The 18,112-nt window shown below is 38.4% G+C and overlaps 1 protein-coding gene across 2 annotated transcripts in view; it reads left to right on the plus strand.

The window, feature by feature from the left end:
* The window catches only part of TBC1D9 (TBC1 domain family member 9), a 48,558-nt gene extending 30,446 nt beyond the window's left edge, over positions 1 to 18,112 (plus strand). For both annotated transcript variants that reach the window (XM_084205134.1, XM_084205135.1), the window contains 11 exons: positions 1,267 to 1,384; positions 2,319 to 2,604; positions 3,303 to 3,432; positions 6,939 to 7,037; positions 7,158 to 7,226; positions 9,123 to 9,363; positions 12,380 to 12,445; positions 13,708 to 13,794; positions 14,669 to 14,743; positions 14,883 to 14,983; positions 15,918 to 18,112. In XM_084205134.1, coding sequence (XP_084061260.1) covers positions 1,267 to 1,384; positions 2,319 to 2,604; positions 3,303 to 3,432; positions 6,939 to 7,037; positions 7,158 to 7,226; positions 9,123 to 9,363; positions 12,380 to 12,445; positions 13,708 to 13,794; positions 14,669 to 14,743; positions 14,883 to 14,983; positions 15,918 to 16,637 — 1,992 coding nt within the window. In that variant the 3' untranslated portion in view covers positions 16,638 to 18,112. The remainder of the gene's footprint in view (positions 1 to 1,266; positions 1,385 to 2,318; positions 2,605 to 3,302; positions 3,433 to 6,938; positions 7,038 to 7,157; positions 7,227 to 9,122; positions 9,364 to 12,379; positions 12,446 to 13,707; positions 13,795 to 14,668; positions 14,744 to 14,882; positions 14,984 to 15,917) is intronic.

Here is an 18,112-nt window from a genome sequence, read left to right on the forward strand (position 1 = left end):
GAAGGACCTGCTCTAACAGCAGTATTAGCAGCACACATTGAGAGATATTTTCTGTAAGCATAATTTCTGCTCATAAATCTAGAAACTGGACTGATGATAACAGAGCTGTCTTCAGAAAATGACAATGGACCTGAAGAAAGGTTATTTTCATATGAACAAAAAATCCCCTCAAAACCAAAACACTTTGTGTTCAGCCTTAAATTTTTCTGGTTTTATCTGTCCATCTTATAATGAAATGTTATTCAATGTATTAGTTATAACCCTTCAGAACCTCCTTTCCTCTTTCTGTGATGCCATGCCATCATTCAAAACCATTAAAAGAAACAAAAAGAGAAAACAACCAAAAAACCAATCAAAAAACCCCCAAACACTTTGCAAAAAATAAAGCATCCTATGAGATATCACTGTGAGTCCCAACCATATATCCATGGAATTAATGTTGACCCCAGTGCATGGTTTTGAGGTTCTTATGCCCATAATTCCAGTCACTTTAGTTTCTGATCCTAAATCATTCTTTCATACTATAGAATTTTGGATAATCACCTGGGTCTTTTTTTTTCCTTCCTACACGCTTTTGCAAAGAAGAAACTTAAATTCATTAGTATTAAGAAGCCTGATTAATGTCTGACTGTTAAAACTTCCAGATGCAACTTGAGTAAGTGCAAGCAGTTCTAACAGATACCATCATAAATTATTTAATAACACATGAGATACTAAGTAATAGCCACAACATTTTAAAAGATTATTTAAAAGAGGAGCAGCAGAAAGACATTTTAGTTCTGGTCCCTAAAAGTGTCACAGTAATCAATAACCTTGAGGTTTGGTTCAGCTACAGTGAGAATTCAGGCACATCACTAGTGCTGTGGGAGGTGTTTTGGCTGCACCAGACCCAGATTCCCCAAGAGCACCTATGGCAGAATATCAGTAGCAGTGTAATGGATGCTTGCAGACCTGGGTCAGCCCGTGATTAGGAAGAAAAATCTTGATTTCTTAAAAAAAAAAAATCTGCAACATAAAACAAACTGACCCAAAAAAACCCACCAAAAAAGCCCCAGTGAAACAACAGCAAAACTAAAGAAAAGCCTTACAATTTCTGTGATTTGAAGCTTTCTTAAGCCTTTCTTTGAGCACTGGGGGAACTCTGCTGTTTTTACAGGGAAGTACTTGAACAGTTTGGGTTCTGCAGGGAGAGATAGCTAATTTCCTCCACTTTTCTGTGCAGGTATAGTGCTAGATATTGAATAATTATATTTCCTTTTCTTTTAGGCTATGAATATTGTTACTTCAGTGCTCCTCCTTTATGCAAAAGAGGAGGAAGCTTTCTGGCTCCTGGTGGCTCTGTGTGAGCGTATGCTGCCTGACTACTACAACACAAGAGTTGTTGGTATGCTTTGGGGATGTTTTTGAAATGACAGTACAAAAACTAACCAAATTAACTGGTGTTATTTGTACTGAAACAAATATATGGGTAGATGCATGATAGTGCATGATAGTGACGAGACAGCTTGCTCAGGAGAGTAAAGGCAATTTCCTAAAGAGGTAATGTTATCGTTAATAGTTTATCACCTACTTAGGATCAGACGACATTCTAAATTGGGCTTAAGCAAAGTAGATTTTTAAGAAAATATGGGAGGCTAAAATTTGTGTTTAAAATTATCCAGTTAGCTGATTAAGGTAAGGTGGAAACAGGAGCTTTAGCAGTTTGCAGTAGAAGTCTTTGTGCCTGTACCTCTGATGTGAGAGGGCACAAGAATCAGAAAGCTGTTGTTGTCAGATGAGCTTCCTTGTGTATGTCGAAAAGAGTGACTTCAATTTATCATGGAATCTGTTTTTACTATATCTCACAAATACTTGAGATACTCAGCCTTAGAAATTATTCTTCCTGGCCTGGGTAAAACACTGATGTTGTGGCATGGGAATGTATGTTACAGGGTTCTCTCTGAGTAAATCTAAACCCTCACAGTCACCCTGACTTCGTTCAACAGGTGATGCTGAGGTCTTACTCCAATTAGTAATGGTAGTATCAAGCCACTATTTAATTTCTGCTAGTGCTAGACCAAATTATTCAGTTTTTATTTATTATGCAGTGTGTAATTAAAACAGAAAAAAACTTACTACAGTTCAATTTGTATGTATAGCTCAGTAGTGTAATGGAGTCTGTTACTCATTTGAAAGTGAGAACATGTGCATAAGCACCATGCAAAATATTCTTAAGTTTTTTATTTATATACAGAGAATATATAGATTATTTTTTCCTCCCCTAAATGGGAACGTATCAGTTGCTCCTGAATTAATTCAACCTTACTTATCTTCAACAGGAGCACTGGTGGATCAGGGTGTCTTTGAAGAGCTGGCTCGTGACTACATTCCACAACTTTATGACTGCATGCAGGATTTGGGTGTAATCTCCACCATCTCCCTGTCCTGGTTCCTCACTCTTTTCCTCAGTGTAATGCCATTTGAAAGTGCAGTGGTAGTTGTGGATTGTTTCTTCTGTGAAGGAATAAAGGTGATATTTCAGTTAGCACTCGCTGTCCTCGAAGCTAATGTAGACAAGTTGCTTAACTGTAAAGATGATGGAGAAGCCATGACAGTCTTGGGAAGGTATTTATTACAGAAAATTAAGTATCTTCGTGTTTGTGATTTTGGGGGTTTTTTTGCTTGCTTTTCTGGTTTGTGTTCTATGTTGAAATACTAAATTTAAACCAGTACCATATAGGTAAATCTTCTATATACTTGTAGTCCCCTGTCATCCATGTAAGGTACTCCTTATATTATTTTTAAATACTGCTAAGTGACCAACAAGATACAAATTCTTCTTTCAAGACATTCAAATAAACGTCCCAAACCTAGTTTATAGAAATTTAACTTGTTTCATTATTTTAATGGATTACATGGGGTTTTTTTACTTCAGCCTTCTACATTTTAAGTGTTAAGAAAAAGCCTTGGTGTTAAGGAAAATTGTTTTGGGAATAGACTAAATTGGACTCAGAAGAATTAGGTAGGATCTTGAACAAATAGATTTCAGTGGCTTGAGTGATTTCATCAGAACTAGAGCTGCTGCGTGTAACCTCTGATTTTCTGGCGCTTGGTAGTGGTGTTTAGTTTTCCATATGCTTCTGGAACTTTGGAATTTTTTCATAATAAATTTCAGTAGTATAACCTTAACTCTTCCTAGAGAATGGCTTGATCACTTTTACATGTAATACTCAATATGTAACCTGTATGCTGTTAACCCTCAGAAGGGAGGGCATACAAATTTATCTTGAGTTTCTCATCTCTTTTTTTTTTTCCCCCACCAGATACTTGGACAGTGTAACTAATAAGGACAGTACTCTTCCTCCCATTCCTCATCTTCACTCCCTGCTCAGTGATGATGTAGAGCCTTATCCTGAGGTGGATATCTTCAGGCTAATCAGGTCTTCCTATGAGGTAGGATAAGATTTCTTGACAGGAACTTGCCAACTAACACAACTTCTGCTTCACAGAGGAATTTGATACTCTAGTTTGGCTTTGCTTGAAACAGAAAGAACATAAAAGAAGTGCAGACTCATCTGAGAAGCCTGAAATGGAGCAAGGAAGAGGAATTAGACTTTCTACTTTTAACCAAGACTTTTAATTGGAGCTGTTTTCATAGAGAAGTCTGAGGTCTCAAAGGAGAGCAACCCACAACCAAAAAGTGGTTTACAAACAAAAGGTTGAACTTTTGACTTGAAAAGAGTTCATTCTCATTGAAGATTTTTTGTGCTTTTCCAAACTGAAATAGTGAAATCTGTATGATTTCAGAAGACCTTTCTATTATCAGTGAAACTTTGTTTCTTTTGACTTTCATTTACTTAAAAGTGCTGATTGAAACCATGGGCCATTATATTCTCTACTATCACTTAAGTTAAAAAAAAATCCAAGTGAAAGGAGCTGCTAATAACTAATATCTATTAAAGGGCAGGATAAAGCCTGCAAAACCAGCTAAAATATGCAGACTAGTTTTATTGTCCTTAAATTACAAAAAAAAAATCAGTCAAAATATCTCTGATGGTTACACTGACATACCCATATTTTATATAAATTAAGTAAAAACTGTAAAGATTTTTTTCTCTTTAATTTCCATTATTTCCTTCTATTGGCATGGAGTCGATTTATACTTAGCAACAGCAGAGCTTTCTCAAAGGCTTTTCCTATGCCCCTAAACCCCCCCTTGCTTTAACATACTACATTTAATAAGGAAGTAGGCAGTCCTTAGTGTATCCTGTGCTGTAGGGAAAAGTATGTCAGGATAGATAGATGTTTGGTAGATGTCAAAATGGCCAGGAAGGTCTTTATGTGAAGTTGTGTTTCCTGTGTATTTTTCCATTTTTCTCATCAGAAAGATTGCTTGCATTGGCTTAACTGCTGTAAAATGAATAATCTGACTCCGTGCAGAGCTAGTTTGTCTTTCTGGGGCTTTGGCAGCACAGAACCTTCTATGTCCTTCTAGGTAAATAACCAACTGCACTTCAGTATAATTAGGCAAAACAAGTAGCATGGTGAGTGAGGAACCATAAGAAAAGCAGGAGCTGGTTGCAAAGAGAATTCGTTTCAAGAAAGTTGCTGTTAATTGATTTCTTTTAGAAAGCCCTAATAATTCTATAGTAAACTATTAAGATTCAAAAACTTTAGGGCACCTGTTACACCTGTTATGTTTCTTGATTAGTTATGTGCACTCAGGGCTGGGAACTCACTGATAGCTTTGTTACAGCTACAAAGGATGAAATATAAACTAAATGAGCATATTTTTGTTAATTTTTGGAATTTAAACTGCTAAGAGTGCTTGCTGGGTGACCATCTATTCTTAATATTGTAGACATTTATCATTTTAAAATAATAGAAAGACCTAGGGCTGAAGAAAACATGGGGTTTTTTGGGACCTTTGCCTTCGCTCAAGCATACACATACCATCCCCAAGGAGAGGGGAAAACCTTGTCTCTTCCAGACTGTCCTGTGATATTTGTCATGAAAATGTGATGAGTCTGAGAACTTGATGGTACTGGCCAAGTCACAATACATGAACTGTTTTATGAACACTTGCTTTCCATCATGCTCTGACACTGTCCAGCTCTTAGGTGATCACATCAGATGCATATATGAGAAGTCTCCAGTGAAAGTTGAAAGAATGCAGAAGAATTGCTTGGTAAATAAGTGATTAGCACCCCTCTCTGTGATGATATTGAGCAGACTTTTCTACTTTCAAAGAAGAAATTGTCTTTAAAGAAGAGAGTGTACATAACAAGTGCATTTTACACTGCCAGTACTTTCTTAATTTACTGAAAATAGTTTTCAGTAAGAAATCTCTTATCCTTTCATTCAATTTGCATGTAATTCAGAAGCCATAGATCCTGGTGTCATAATAATTATAGTAGAAGTGACTGAAATAATGCATAATAACTGCAGTTTTAAAAGCCTGTGCATAACTCACTAGCTGTCTGTGGAGTGTAGACCCACAATCAGAGCTGTTACATGTTTAACTCAGTTAATTTGTGTGTTAGCTAGTTAGGAAAAAAAATCTGCCTTCAGCATTTCAGCTGTGTGTACAGTGGTATCTGGATCTTTGCCATATTAACTAAAGAGCTGACACTGGAAGGTCTGTGCTGTGGAAAGGTTTGATACAGTTTTGACCTTGAACAGGTGACATCCTTCCAACAATTCCTTGTACAATTTGAAATTTAGCACGGAGAAAGGACCATTCCCAGAAGGGGTAATCATCTGCAACCTTCCTTTTTTGAAGACTACTTGAGTTTTAGTTTTATGGATGTGAACAGACCTTCTTATTTGGCCCCCCAGATGGTGAATAAACAGATTACTGGAATAGGTGTGGCCTCAAAGCCACGAAAGATCTGTCGTTTCAAGGTTTTGTGAATACCTGAAATACCTCTGTGGCTGTGGTACCTGATATTCATGAATGTTTATCTACATTCTATTTTTGTCAAAAGACTTCTTTATCTGCAGCATGCTCACAAGTACACGAAGCATCTTTTTACTCCCTAGGTACATGATAAAGATGAACACCTTTATAGATAAATGCAGCTTTAGCATTAATTTCATTTTACAAGGATATGCCAGTATATTATGACCTGCTTATGTGGATGCACTTGCACTGGAAATATAAATCCATCTTGCATGAAAGTGTGTCCCGCCACCCCTTTATGCTTTACCTGTGGTATAGTTGTTATCTGGCAGTGTTGTTCCTGCTGATCATCTGTGCATTCCTAAGTGTATGGATTTTAGATGGCAAGAAACTTCTGCTTATAATACTTCTACAAAAGTTAATCTTAGGGATTAGGCATTCCTCTGCATATGAAAACATGGAATATTATTCCTAATAAGTTTTCCCCCTATGATGCTTTGGTAGTATGTGCAGGAGCTCCCTGACACTGTTATGTGCATTATGGAAAAAACTTCTGAAAATAAGACTTGGGTATTAAAGAGCATATTTTCCTAGTGGAAATCGCATTCCTGCTACTTTATTTCAGATCCTCAGAATGTAAGGACTGCTGTACTGTCTCAGCCATTAGAGATCCAGTTAGTTTAATATTCTCTTTCTGCTGTGATTATAAGACATTCCAGGACAAGCTGAAATATAACTCTGCAGGAGGACTTAGGAAACAATCTACTCACAGAGATTTGCCAAGCAAGAAGTTTCTACATACTGAGATTGCAATTTGAAATAAGAGTTTGAAATTGAATAAAGACCTTTCAAATTAAAATAACTTATTGGGAAAAATAAAATCTGATATACTCCTAAAGTCTTTGTAATTTTGTAATGTGTTTGAAAAATGTGTTAACAGCAGTTTCATTTGTGGTACATCATATAATTAAATTAATTTTTCTAATAAATTAAAGGCAAGCTGAATATTCTGAATATTAATACACAGACAATCATGTACTACTTTTTCTCTTTCAAGAAATTTGGAAGCATCCGGGCAGATTTAATTGAACAAATGAGATTCAAACAAAGACTGAAAGTCATCCAAACCCTCGAAGATACTACAAAGCGCAATGTGGTCAGTACTGAAATAATGTTCTTTGCACATAAGAAGTTCAGTCAGTTTCTGAAGCTTAACTTAGCTTTTCAGTGAACCATGGATTTCAAATCTGTAACTGTTAATGTTGTGTTTCAAAAGGTACGGACTATTGTGACAGAGACTTCTTTTACTATCGATGAACTGGAGGAACTGTATGCGCTTTTCAAGGTAAAACTAAGTGAAGATAAGATCATGTGCCTCCAAGAAGTGTAAATGTTCATTTTTGGTGTGGGACTCTGTCTTTTCTAAGCACCAAGTCAAGTCTGTCAGTTATTATTTGGTATCTTGATACAAACTTGAATTAGCTCCTGTATTATTGATAGACAAAAAAATCCTAAACTCAAGCAGTTTTTAAAACACTGGGGAAAGGTGTTCACAAATTGATTTGTCCATGGAAAAAAATATATACTGGTAAAAAAATAAAATGAAAAATTGGATAGAGGCTTTTGATCAGTCATTAGAAACTAAACATATGGGTCTCTCTACCTGACCCAAGTTTTAGAATTTATCACAATTATTCTATTATCTCAGATAGTTAATACTTTTGTATGGCAGTAACTGATTTTTTGCCATTGTTAATGCTTTAATGCATTAAATGGGAACTTAATGCCACAAAGTGATGTGTCTTCATAAGCTGGTTGTACAGCAGTGCCATTAGATCACAAATTTAAAGGTGGGTATTTAAATGTGTTGGCTTCACCTTCATGCACAATGTCTTAAGTTACTTTCTTCCTCTGTTTTGTTATAACAAGAGATTTTTTTTTTAATATGATGAAGAATTTATATCCTGGTAATTTCCCATCTGTAACAAGAAGTCCAAGTTGTCCAAATCCTGCAGTGCCTTCTTTCAGTCTTTCATGAAATCAGTGAGACCAAGTCCAACAGTTTTCCCTGGTTAATCACTTTGCCATGCTGGGATCTTTTTCTCTAGGCTTCTGAATTGTTTTGAATTAGATTCAGGCAAAATCAGCCCCAGAACCTCCACTGACTTCAGTAAGACTGAAAGAACAGTGCATTCATTATTCACTGTTTTTAAGAATCTACCAAAAATATTTCAAATAAACAGCTATTTTCATATGAGTAAGGATTAAATAAAGATTTCATGAGCCTTCTGACTTGGCTGCATGATGAGGGTGACTAAGCACAACAAGCCTGGGAAGTCACAGCTCTGGCCAAAACAGGTATTTCATGTTTCATCTACCTGAAGGGAAAAAAAAGTGTGGGAATTCAGCACATTGCTCTGGATGTCCAGAGCTACCGAGAGAACCCTTGGGGGCCTCGGAAGTCTTGGAATGTTGCCAAAAGTGCCTGGTGGTTTGACTTTGATCCCTCTAGGGATGTGCCACCTGTGTATGAGGATATGAGAATCACTGGAGTTTAGATGGTATAGAAATAGTATAATTACAGGGTAAAACACCAGTTTTAAGATTTTGGTACAGGGGGGTTATGGAGACAAGATGGAGGAATTTGGGCCTGCCTCGTGGTTCTTCTTCCTTCTTCATGTCTTCCATTTTCTGTGTGACGCAGTTCTTGGTGAAGGTACACTTGCTAATAAGAATGATAAGCATTGGGGACAAAAGGTAAATAAGATTTACATAAGTTTTGTTTTAAAAAGACACGACTGCCCTGTGGGTGGTCAGAGTGCCTTTGGCTGCCTTGCTGGTCAGATCCCAGCTGGGCAGAGAGAAAACCTTGTAGGTAAGAAATAATAAACAACATTGAAGACCAAAAACCTGAGAGTCCAGCCTCGTCCTTTGAAGCCCGATCGGAGCGAACCATCCTACGCCTGTCTGGGCAGAGACAGACAACAGCCAACCCAGACAAAAAAGTTTTGCTTTATCTTCTTTTTTCTTTTTTTTTTTAATAGAGGGATGGTTTTTTATGCTGGTTAGAGGAGAAACCCCTTCCAAAAGCAGAAGGGCTGGATAAATTGAAACGCATTTGTTATCTTGCATTGTTTTAAGAATGCATGTGAAAGAGTTGTTTGGAATTTCTTTTATCATGGAGAGCAATGAATTGTTTATAGAGGTGCTGACAGTCTCATGGTGTTTACCTTCTGTTCAGGCAGAACACCTGACGAGCTGCTACTGGGGAGGAAACAGCAACGCCACGGAGCGGCACGACCCCAGCCTGCCTTACCTGGAGCAGTACCGCATTGACTTTGAGCAGTTCAAGGGCATGTTTGCCCTCCTCTTCCCCTGGGCCTGTGGCACACACTCAGATACCTTGGCTGCCCGCTTGTTCAGGCTTCTGGATGAAAATGGAGATCTGCTCATCAACTTCCGTGAATTCGTCTCTGGATTAAGTAAGGAGGATCCATGGCACTTTCAAACTAACATGACAAACCAGTTTGTTTCTGTTCAGCTCATTTTATCGTGCCTGTGACAGTGGTTCCCTCAGATCTTAGTAGGTGAATTTGCATTAGGTTGTGGTGTATCACACTGGGAAAAGGACAATACATAGATAGATCCATTAGGAACTGAGGATTTCACTGACTGCTAACTCTCAACACAAAATCTAGCTGCAACACAGGTGCTTAATGGTGTATTTCCCCTAGACATTAGTTAGAGTGTGAGGTACTACCTCTCTTGCTTCTGAAATCAGTAACCAAAACTGCAGAGAACAGTTTGGAAGTCCCCTGAAAAGGAGAAAGTGGAGGTGCAGGTCAGAGAGGGAGGCTGAATGTTTTTAGTCTTGAAGATGCAAGATTTCGGGACATGAAAACCGACACTGCGAGCCCCAGGATTAACGTGCGGAAGCAAAGATGAGGCAGGAGGTGGCCACTCCTTTTTAAAATATAGCAGGAGTTGTTTGCTGTAAGTGACCAACATCTCACCATCTACCCTGTGTCATTTCATGGCAAAGTGGAATTTCCACCAGCTCTAGATTTTGATTCTTTTTGAGAGTGAAAAGATTTCCTTGTCTGGCTTTCAGCAACTCTTTGTTAACAGTGTGTTTAAGCATTAGGGCTCCAAATGCAGCCTTGCATTAAAACCTCTGTACTGAAGTAGTAGCACCTGTTCTCTTGTAAGTGCAAAATAGCTGTGACAGTAAAACTCGATGCACACTTCCCTTTCACACCACCCAAAAAATCCCAATGTTTCCTGTGATGCAGTGATTTGTATTTGAGGTACTGTTCCAGGTAACACTCTGGGGCCTTTTGAGGACCCAGGAATTAACTACTCTTCCAGTTTACAGGATGCTGTTAGTAACAGTCAACCAGCTATAGATTGAGACAGCAAGTTTTGGAACCAATAATGAATAATAAGAACAAGGCCCAGAATTGTGCACTGTGAACAGAAATTAATGTAAAATGCACAAATGTGGCTATTAGCCAACATGACTGAACTAAAGTCTTCAATGGGCAGAACGATCAAAAATGCTCATTCTGAAATCTCATATTTTTCAGAAACTAAGCCCAGTATGGTATAATTTGAAAACCTTCTTTTTTTTCCTCCCTAAAAAGTAAATCAACCCTGCTGACACCTTTTTCAGTTGACAAGCACATGAGTGGTAGGAAGGACAACATAGTCAACAAAAGAACAATGGACCTGTTTGAGCATATTTCAAACAGGACTTTTAATCATTCTGTTTCTTTTTCATTGTCCCTACAACAAATAGCTCAAGAAACCCCTACTTCAGGTGCCTCTAGGGCCTCAGCTGAGCAAAGATGGAATAATCCGGTGTATTCTTTATGTTTACTCTGTGCCTTGTTACAACAGTGTAGTCCAAATATAGGAGTGTTTTGCCCAATGTGTTGTGCTGCTCAGAAGAGGTTTTCAGCCTTGGTTAGGAGCTCTTTGAGTTATTCACTCTTGACAAAGCTCCCCTGCACTCCTGTAACACACTGGATTATAACATGACAGCTGTTGACTGCACATCCAAGTAAGCTACAGAGATCTCTGCATGGATTCAAAGTCGCCTCCTGCCTCCCATCATGTTTTTGTGATACTCCCTTCTCAGAGCACACAGCTCCCCACTTCTCCAGTGGCTGCTGCTGACTGCAGTACTTGTCACAGCCTCCTTTCAAAGTCAGCACCATGAAAGCTGTGTCTTGCAAGGAGTACTTGAATGGGGTTTTTTTTTGGGTTTTTTTTTGCAAACAGGGTTTTTTCAATCACAGAATGCAGGAGGATATTCAAAAAGCAGAGTGGTAACCTCACCATTAGGAGGAAGGAAAAGTGTGCATCAGGAAGCACATACAGATTTATATCAAATTGTAGCTATGGAGTATTTCAGTTCTCTTCAAATCTGGGGACAGAGAGAGCAACAAGCCTACATGTGTCACCCTGTGCCTTGAGTCCTATTTTGCAGTTCCCTGTTGATGGAGGATGCAGAACTGCAGCCCATTCTGTCCTTTGGCTATGTCATGTTGCCTTTACCAGAAGAGAATGCATTATCTGCATGGTGTGGTACATCAGATGGGAACATAACGAGGTTTTGTGCTTAAAAAGGACCATGTTGAAAGCAAAATGGCTAATATAGTTGTGCTCACCTTTTCTTTTGGACTAACATCTGTATTTATTGGCTGTTAAGCTTTACAAGAGACTGATTGTTAGGACTTGCCACACCACACTCTAGTTTGCATAGCAGAGGTACATTGACTCGGTCACCTATAAGGTAAAATAAATCTCTGCACAATTTAATTGATAAAAGTTAATTCATTTATTTATGGATGGCATGTCACAACAAGTGAGATTTATGAAAAAGTCTGATTATCAGTTATTTAGTTACTTGAAAATTAACTACTGTCCATTTAATTAATTGGAAGGAGGGGCTTCAATAGACCTCTTGGATTTCATACAGCTAATTCCAGTGTAGTCCAGAAACAAATAAGGGGTTGTGGAAAAATCACTAGAAGGTATTGCCTGAACATCAGTTTAGCCCATAGCTAAGCTATGATAAATGCTGTTTATTTGAATTTATCTCTCTTTTTTTTTTTTTTTGTACATATTTTACTGCTCTGAGGCATGTGATGTTGTTATTAGATTCTCAGATCAAAAAGTTTGAAATCCATACAAAAAAGGTCTTGTTAAGTTCCAGCTGGAGGCCTTTCTGAGTGATAATGCCATAACCATAGACAGAGTTTTATGAATAGGCATTTAAGAAAGGACCCAAGATTGAAGTACGAAATTCAGGGTAGATTTGTCTGTGTTCTCTTACTATTTTTACTGTATGAAGTCGAGTGACTGCCTTATGATCTTGAGCTTTAAAGGGGTACAGTACTTCCCAGAGTGAATGTAGCAGCTGTTATTGTGGCAGTAACAAATAAAATGGCACAGAATGCTGACTAGTAATGTACTGCATGTCATGTTGTTTAGGTGCAGCATGCCATGGAGATCTTACAGAGAAGCTGAAGCTACTGTATAAAATGCATGTTTTGCCTGGTAAGTAAATGATGTTAAAATAGCTCTTGTTTTGCTGAGAACAGGAATTTGGAGCAGAGTTGTTTATGATTGGCTTTTCCAATTAAAAATTAATTTGTGGGAATTATTGTAGCTGTTTATGCAGCAGTAAAATAAGGAAGCTTCTACTCTAACCAGACAGATTTGGAAAGTCTGAAAGCACCCTCACAGCCCTCAATTGCTCCCTCCACAAACATATAAATGTCTCTTGCCTGTTAAGCTGGGGTTGGTGATACCCTCCAGGCATAAATCCAGTGTTCTTCAACATATGTTACCATAATGCACTCTGTTTAAAATCGAGTTTGAAAATTAAGCTAGTTTGAAATGTTCCTGCATGTCCTGGCTCCTCCTTTCTGTCCCCAGGCTTTCTTCTTGGTTTCCCCTCTGGGCTGGCACAGCTGTTTGCAGAGGGAAGCTCCAGGTCATTTCATAGATGTGTTTTCCAGGGAGCTGTACAAACCTGGACTCAGCTAAGTGAGAGAAGCAGTTCAGGGTGGAGAGGGGATGAAAACACCTCAGAACAGTTCTGAAAATTCTATACTGGAACTGTGTCCTCTCTGGCTTGTCATGCACATGCCATAAAGAGCCTACTGCTGTCCTTACTGAACATGCACTTTAAGAACATTGCTGGGTAGTTTAATTCTTGTGCACATTTACATGTTGTGGTAAACATACCTAAAAACTTTGAGAGGGCATTTACCTTTATCTGCTTTGAACATGGCTGATTGCTCCCAGCTGGTTTGGATTGGAGGTAGGCCTGAGTGATTCAGTAATTTAAATGGGAAAAAATACTTTAAATACTTTCTAAAAATACTTAAAATTAAAAAAGATATTGAACTATTACAAAAAATATCCGTTTTTAAGAATGCAGCTTCTCATGTTTGGGGACTGGCGAGCTCATTCCAAATGATGACAGATTGTTTCAAGGTAGGAAAGAGAGCAAACCCTGCTTAGGACACACTGGGCTGTACAGAAGAAAGTAATGGAAGTTGACATGGGAAGATGGGTAAGCCAGCCTCTGGAAGCAAACAGCTCCTTGTGAGACAGTATTGGATGTTGGGAAGGAGACAATTCAGGTCCAGTTGTTCATCTCCTATGAGTTAAAAAGAGATGATTCCTAGCCTATCACACCCTTGTACTTTTACTTCTAGAAATATACATTCTAAATGTATTAATGGAAATATCTTTCATTTTTTAATTAAAGGGTGAAATATTTAATGAAAGAATCTTACTGTGTTGTTTAGATCCATCCCCTGAGCAAGACGAGCCAGACTCTGCTTTTGAAGCTACTCAGTACTTTTTTGAGGACATCACACCAGACTGTACACATGGTAGGCATTTTTTGTCTTGGGCATGAGAAGATGAGGTGATGCATTTCAATCAACATGTCTTTTTAGGGAGCTACTTTTTAATTGGATTAAACTTTGTTAGCAAAGTATTCTCTGTAAAAAGTATTATGAAGCATTTGTATATGTGTTGATATCTTTAGAGGGGCAGGCCTGTGTACACTCAGAGTCCCCCTGAATTGTGCATTGCAGAAGTACTTGCAGAATAACTCCGTGTGTTGTAGTAGAATTCTGTGGAAAATAAGAATAAATAGATTGGCTTTCAAGATGTATTTGGATGACAACTTAAAACATTCTAAAACACTGAGAGCAAAAGATACATCAAAATGTAGTTCAGCTGTTTGAAATCTCATATGCCCTAATGAGGGCCAGTGTCTCATCACTTCTGCTTTAAATGACTTTCTCTTTCTTGTGATACTTGATGTCAAGTTTCTTTTTGATTCAAGAAAAATATAACCCATCCTTCAGGTTATAAGTGGGAGGAAAGTTGTTTGAAAATACAGGTAAGAGTTAATAGCCTAGAAATGGCAATTTCAAGTCCTGAGAGGCAAAACAGGATGCACTAGTTTAATGACCAAACATGTATCATGCTAGGAGGTGTGTTGTGTTAGCACGGGTTAATCACTGTGCTATGTGGACAAAACCTAAGGCTGTCCCTGCCTAAGTAGTGATACTATAAATTAAATGGAATTTATGGGCAGGTTTAAGGGTAATCAATGCCATAATTTTTATTCTGCTTTTTTTGCAGAGTTTGTAAATATTTGTAAACATTTTGTTATTTTGCACTGTACACATGAAAACAATGTCTGTATCTAAACCCACACTGATCTCTCTCTCCCCCTGCCCCTCCACTTCCTAGTTGTTGGCCTAGACAGCAGGAACAAACATGGAGTAGATGATGGGTTTGTTACAGTGAGTCTGAAAACAGACAAAGGTATGCTTGGTGTCTCCTTGTGAGTTACATCTTTCATTTCATGTAAAGATGCTCCTTTTGAAAATGGGGAATAAAGGTAATGATTTGAGGTTTCTTCATGGACTTTTTCCTCCACCTCTGGGTAATTTGTTTGCAATAGGCAAGAAGAGCTCACAAGAGAATCGAAATTACCTGAGAATGTGGAGCCAAGAGAATAAATCCAAAGCAAAAAACACAAAGGACTTACCCAAGCTGAATCAGGTACTTCCGCTGCCACTTTTCATTAAATTTAAACTTTCTTCACATATCTATAAATACTCAATGTATTAACACTGAACAAAGGTTTTATTTTGAGCAGATATTTTTTTACCAGAGTAGCAGTCAGCTGATTGCAGAAGTTTATTTTTACAAAATACTTTAACTGGCATTCAGCTCCCAAAACATGCCAAAAATGAGATACACATATATAGGAATGGTAAAACATAGTATTTTGATCTTTAGACAAAGGATGTGACACTGAATATCACCAGCCAGCTCTGAATGTCTTATAAGCATAACCTGAAAGTAGTATTTTATGTTTTGTAATTTGTACTGCTAGTCTCAATCCCCTCAGATCCACAGCTGCTGAGGAGGAGGAGGCCCACTGGGATAGCTGTTTCTTTCAGAGCACGTAGGGAAGGTTTATTTCCTGCAGAACAATGATTCTTACTTCAGGTAGCCCTGAGCAAATCTTCCCATCTAATATATCAGTTTTGAATTTCAAAAGACTTATATCCAACTAAGTTACTCCTGTCAGCTAAGGAGTGCTGCAGGTCTTCATTTTTCATTATTTCTCATCAGTTTTAGCAAGCCCTTAGTTATACTTAGCATAGTTCCTACAAGAAAATCCGCCACAATGAATGCAGTGTCTCACTGCTCACCCTCTGTTGCCCTCCTGTGGCTGCAGAGAAGTGTGCTTGTGATAAATTGGACAAAATATCCAGTAATTTATTCTAAATACCTTTGAGAGGGGAAACATATATAACTGCCCAGTCATAGAAACTGCTTCCTAGACTGCACCTGGATTATTTCAGATTTCACTTTAGTCACATAAACTCTTGTGTCCTTCCTCAATCCCAGAGTTTTAAAACTGGTTTGGAAGATGTCAGCATGATTTTTTCCTGCTCTTGTTAATGTTCCTTCCCCCTGTGTCTAGGGGCAGTTCATTGAGCTGTGCAAGACAATGTACAACATGTTCAGTGAAGATCCCAACGAGCAGGACCTTTACCATGCTACAGCTGCCGTGACGAGCTTGCTCCTGGAGATTGGGGAGGTTGGGAAGCTCTTCAGCATGCAGCCCCCCAGTGACACAGACAGCAGCAACTGCAGCAAAGCCATTCAGAGCGAGCTGTTCCAGAAGAAGGAGCACCATCAGTACCCCCTGGAACAGCACAAGGCATTCCGGGGTGGCCTCGTGGCCAGCGAGGAGGAGGCCGCTGGCACTGACAGTGCCCTGGGCATGCAGATGGAAGACATTAAGCTGGAAGACTCTTCTCCCAGGGACAATGGAGCCTGTTCTTCCATGCTCATTTCTGATGATGACACGAAAGACGACAGTTCCATGTCCTCCTACTCAGTGCTGAGCGCGGGCTCACACGAGGAGGAGAAGCTGCACTGCGAGGACATCGGGGAAGACACGGTTCTGGTGCGGAGCAACCACACCCCTGCCCTCCGCAGGAGCACGAGCATTGACAGGGACTGGGCCATCACCTTTGAACAATTTTTAGCCTCCCTTTTGACTGAGCCAGCGCTGGTCAGGTACTTCGACAAGCCTGTGTCCATGATGGCTAGGATTACTAATGCTAAAAACATCAGGATGAGGGGTAAACCAATAACCTCGGCCAGTGACTATGAAATCTCTACTATGTCGGGATAAAAGGCAATCTGGTTTTTTATTTAATTTTTTTCTTTTTATTCTCTATTTATTAGTAAGTGGCAGAGGCCCTGGTATTTTCAAAACATAGTTGTTTTCACTAATGTGAAAATGTTGGGGTGCAAACATAACTATCTTCAAGTATAATCACTCTTTCTGTGGGAAATGTTACACATGCAAATTTAATTCAAAATACAGAAAAAAAATGCTTGTCAGTGAAGTGTGTGTATTATTAATATTGCTGTCAGTGTATAATGGTAAAGATTAGTTCTTAATTTCTAAATGTAAACTTTATGCCAATATTTATGAGCATTTTTAAAATAGACATATATAGAGATCTGATGCTTGGGAAAAAAAACCCAACAAAATGGGAAGAACCTAAAATTTAAAGGGACGCTGTCAACCTGAAAAGGACCTCCGGTGAAAATAAGTTCCAGGCAACATCCTTGAAGCATAATTTCATTTAGTATAATTTCTTTTCCAAAGAGGCTTTGAACGTACACTTTGATTTTACTTTTCTGAATATATGAAAGACCACTTCAGTGACACCTGCCTGGCTCCTAACTTCCTCTGCCTGAGACTGGTATGCTCAAGTGAAAGTGAGAAATCCATCCCAACCTAGCTGCCACAACCAGGCAAGTGTGGATAAAAGTGGTGGTTTCTGCCCATTTGCCTTTCCCTGGGTTCAGCAGAGAGAAAGCCCTTTCCCAGCTGGGGCCACCAAAGGAAGGTCTCCAGCAGGACCCTGTCCAAGGTATTCCTAACCAGTGGACTTGGAAGCTTTGCTGGTGTTCTCCAAAGACAGTGTATGCAGGTCCCAGAACAGATTGGTAGAATCTCTTTTCAAAATTTGAAGTCTGTTTTTAAAAGCTTAGGTAAAAAAGTATATCTATATCTGCTTCTAAGGCTGGATCTACAGCCAATATAGCTTAGTTCTTAAAACTAACCTTTACCACCAACCTATCATATCCTTGTTAGATTAAGAAAATAAAAGCCTGTATTGCATAAGTCTTAATTTACTACAGTGTAAAGCAGCAGTAATGAAAAAAAATCTGCAAGATAATGTAACTGAATGTTTAAATCTTACTGAGAACACTGTCACTTTATATGAAATGAATAGTATCCTGTATTGACTTACTGAATAATATGTTAAAATGAAAACTGGAGCACCTGCACTTTGAATCTTTGCTTTTTTTATACAAGTATTTGGGATTTTTTTTTAAGATTTTGTTAGCTGTTTTTTAATTCATATTTGTTTGTTTCAGGATCATGCCTACATGCCTAATCTTTATTTGCTGTTTTGAGAATATTTTCTGTAGAATACTGTTGATTTTTATACTCCTGTACAATACTGCATCCACGTAACTTGCAGATTTTTTTAGCACAAGCTGTGTTTAATTCTTTTGTTTTAAAAGAATGCTTTTAAACTGTCAGATTAAGTGGTTTTTAACCACAAATAGGTAATGTGAACAAATAAA

The sequence above is a fragment of the Fringilla coelebs genome (genome assembly GCF_963513975.1).
Source record: "Fringilla coelebs genome assembly, chromosome: 4".
Taxonomy (NCBI): Eukaryota; Metazoa; Chordata; class Aves; order Passeriformes; family Fringillidae; genus Fringilla; species Fringilla coelebs.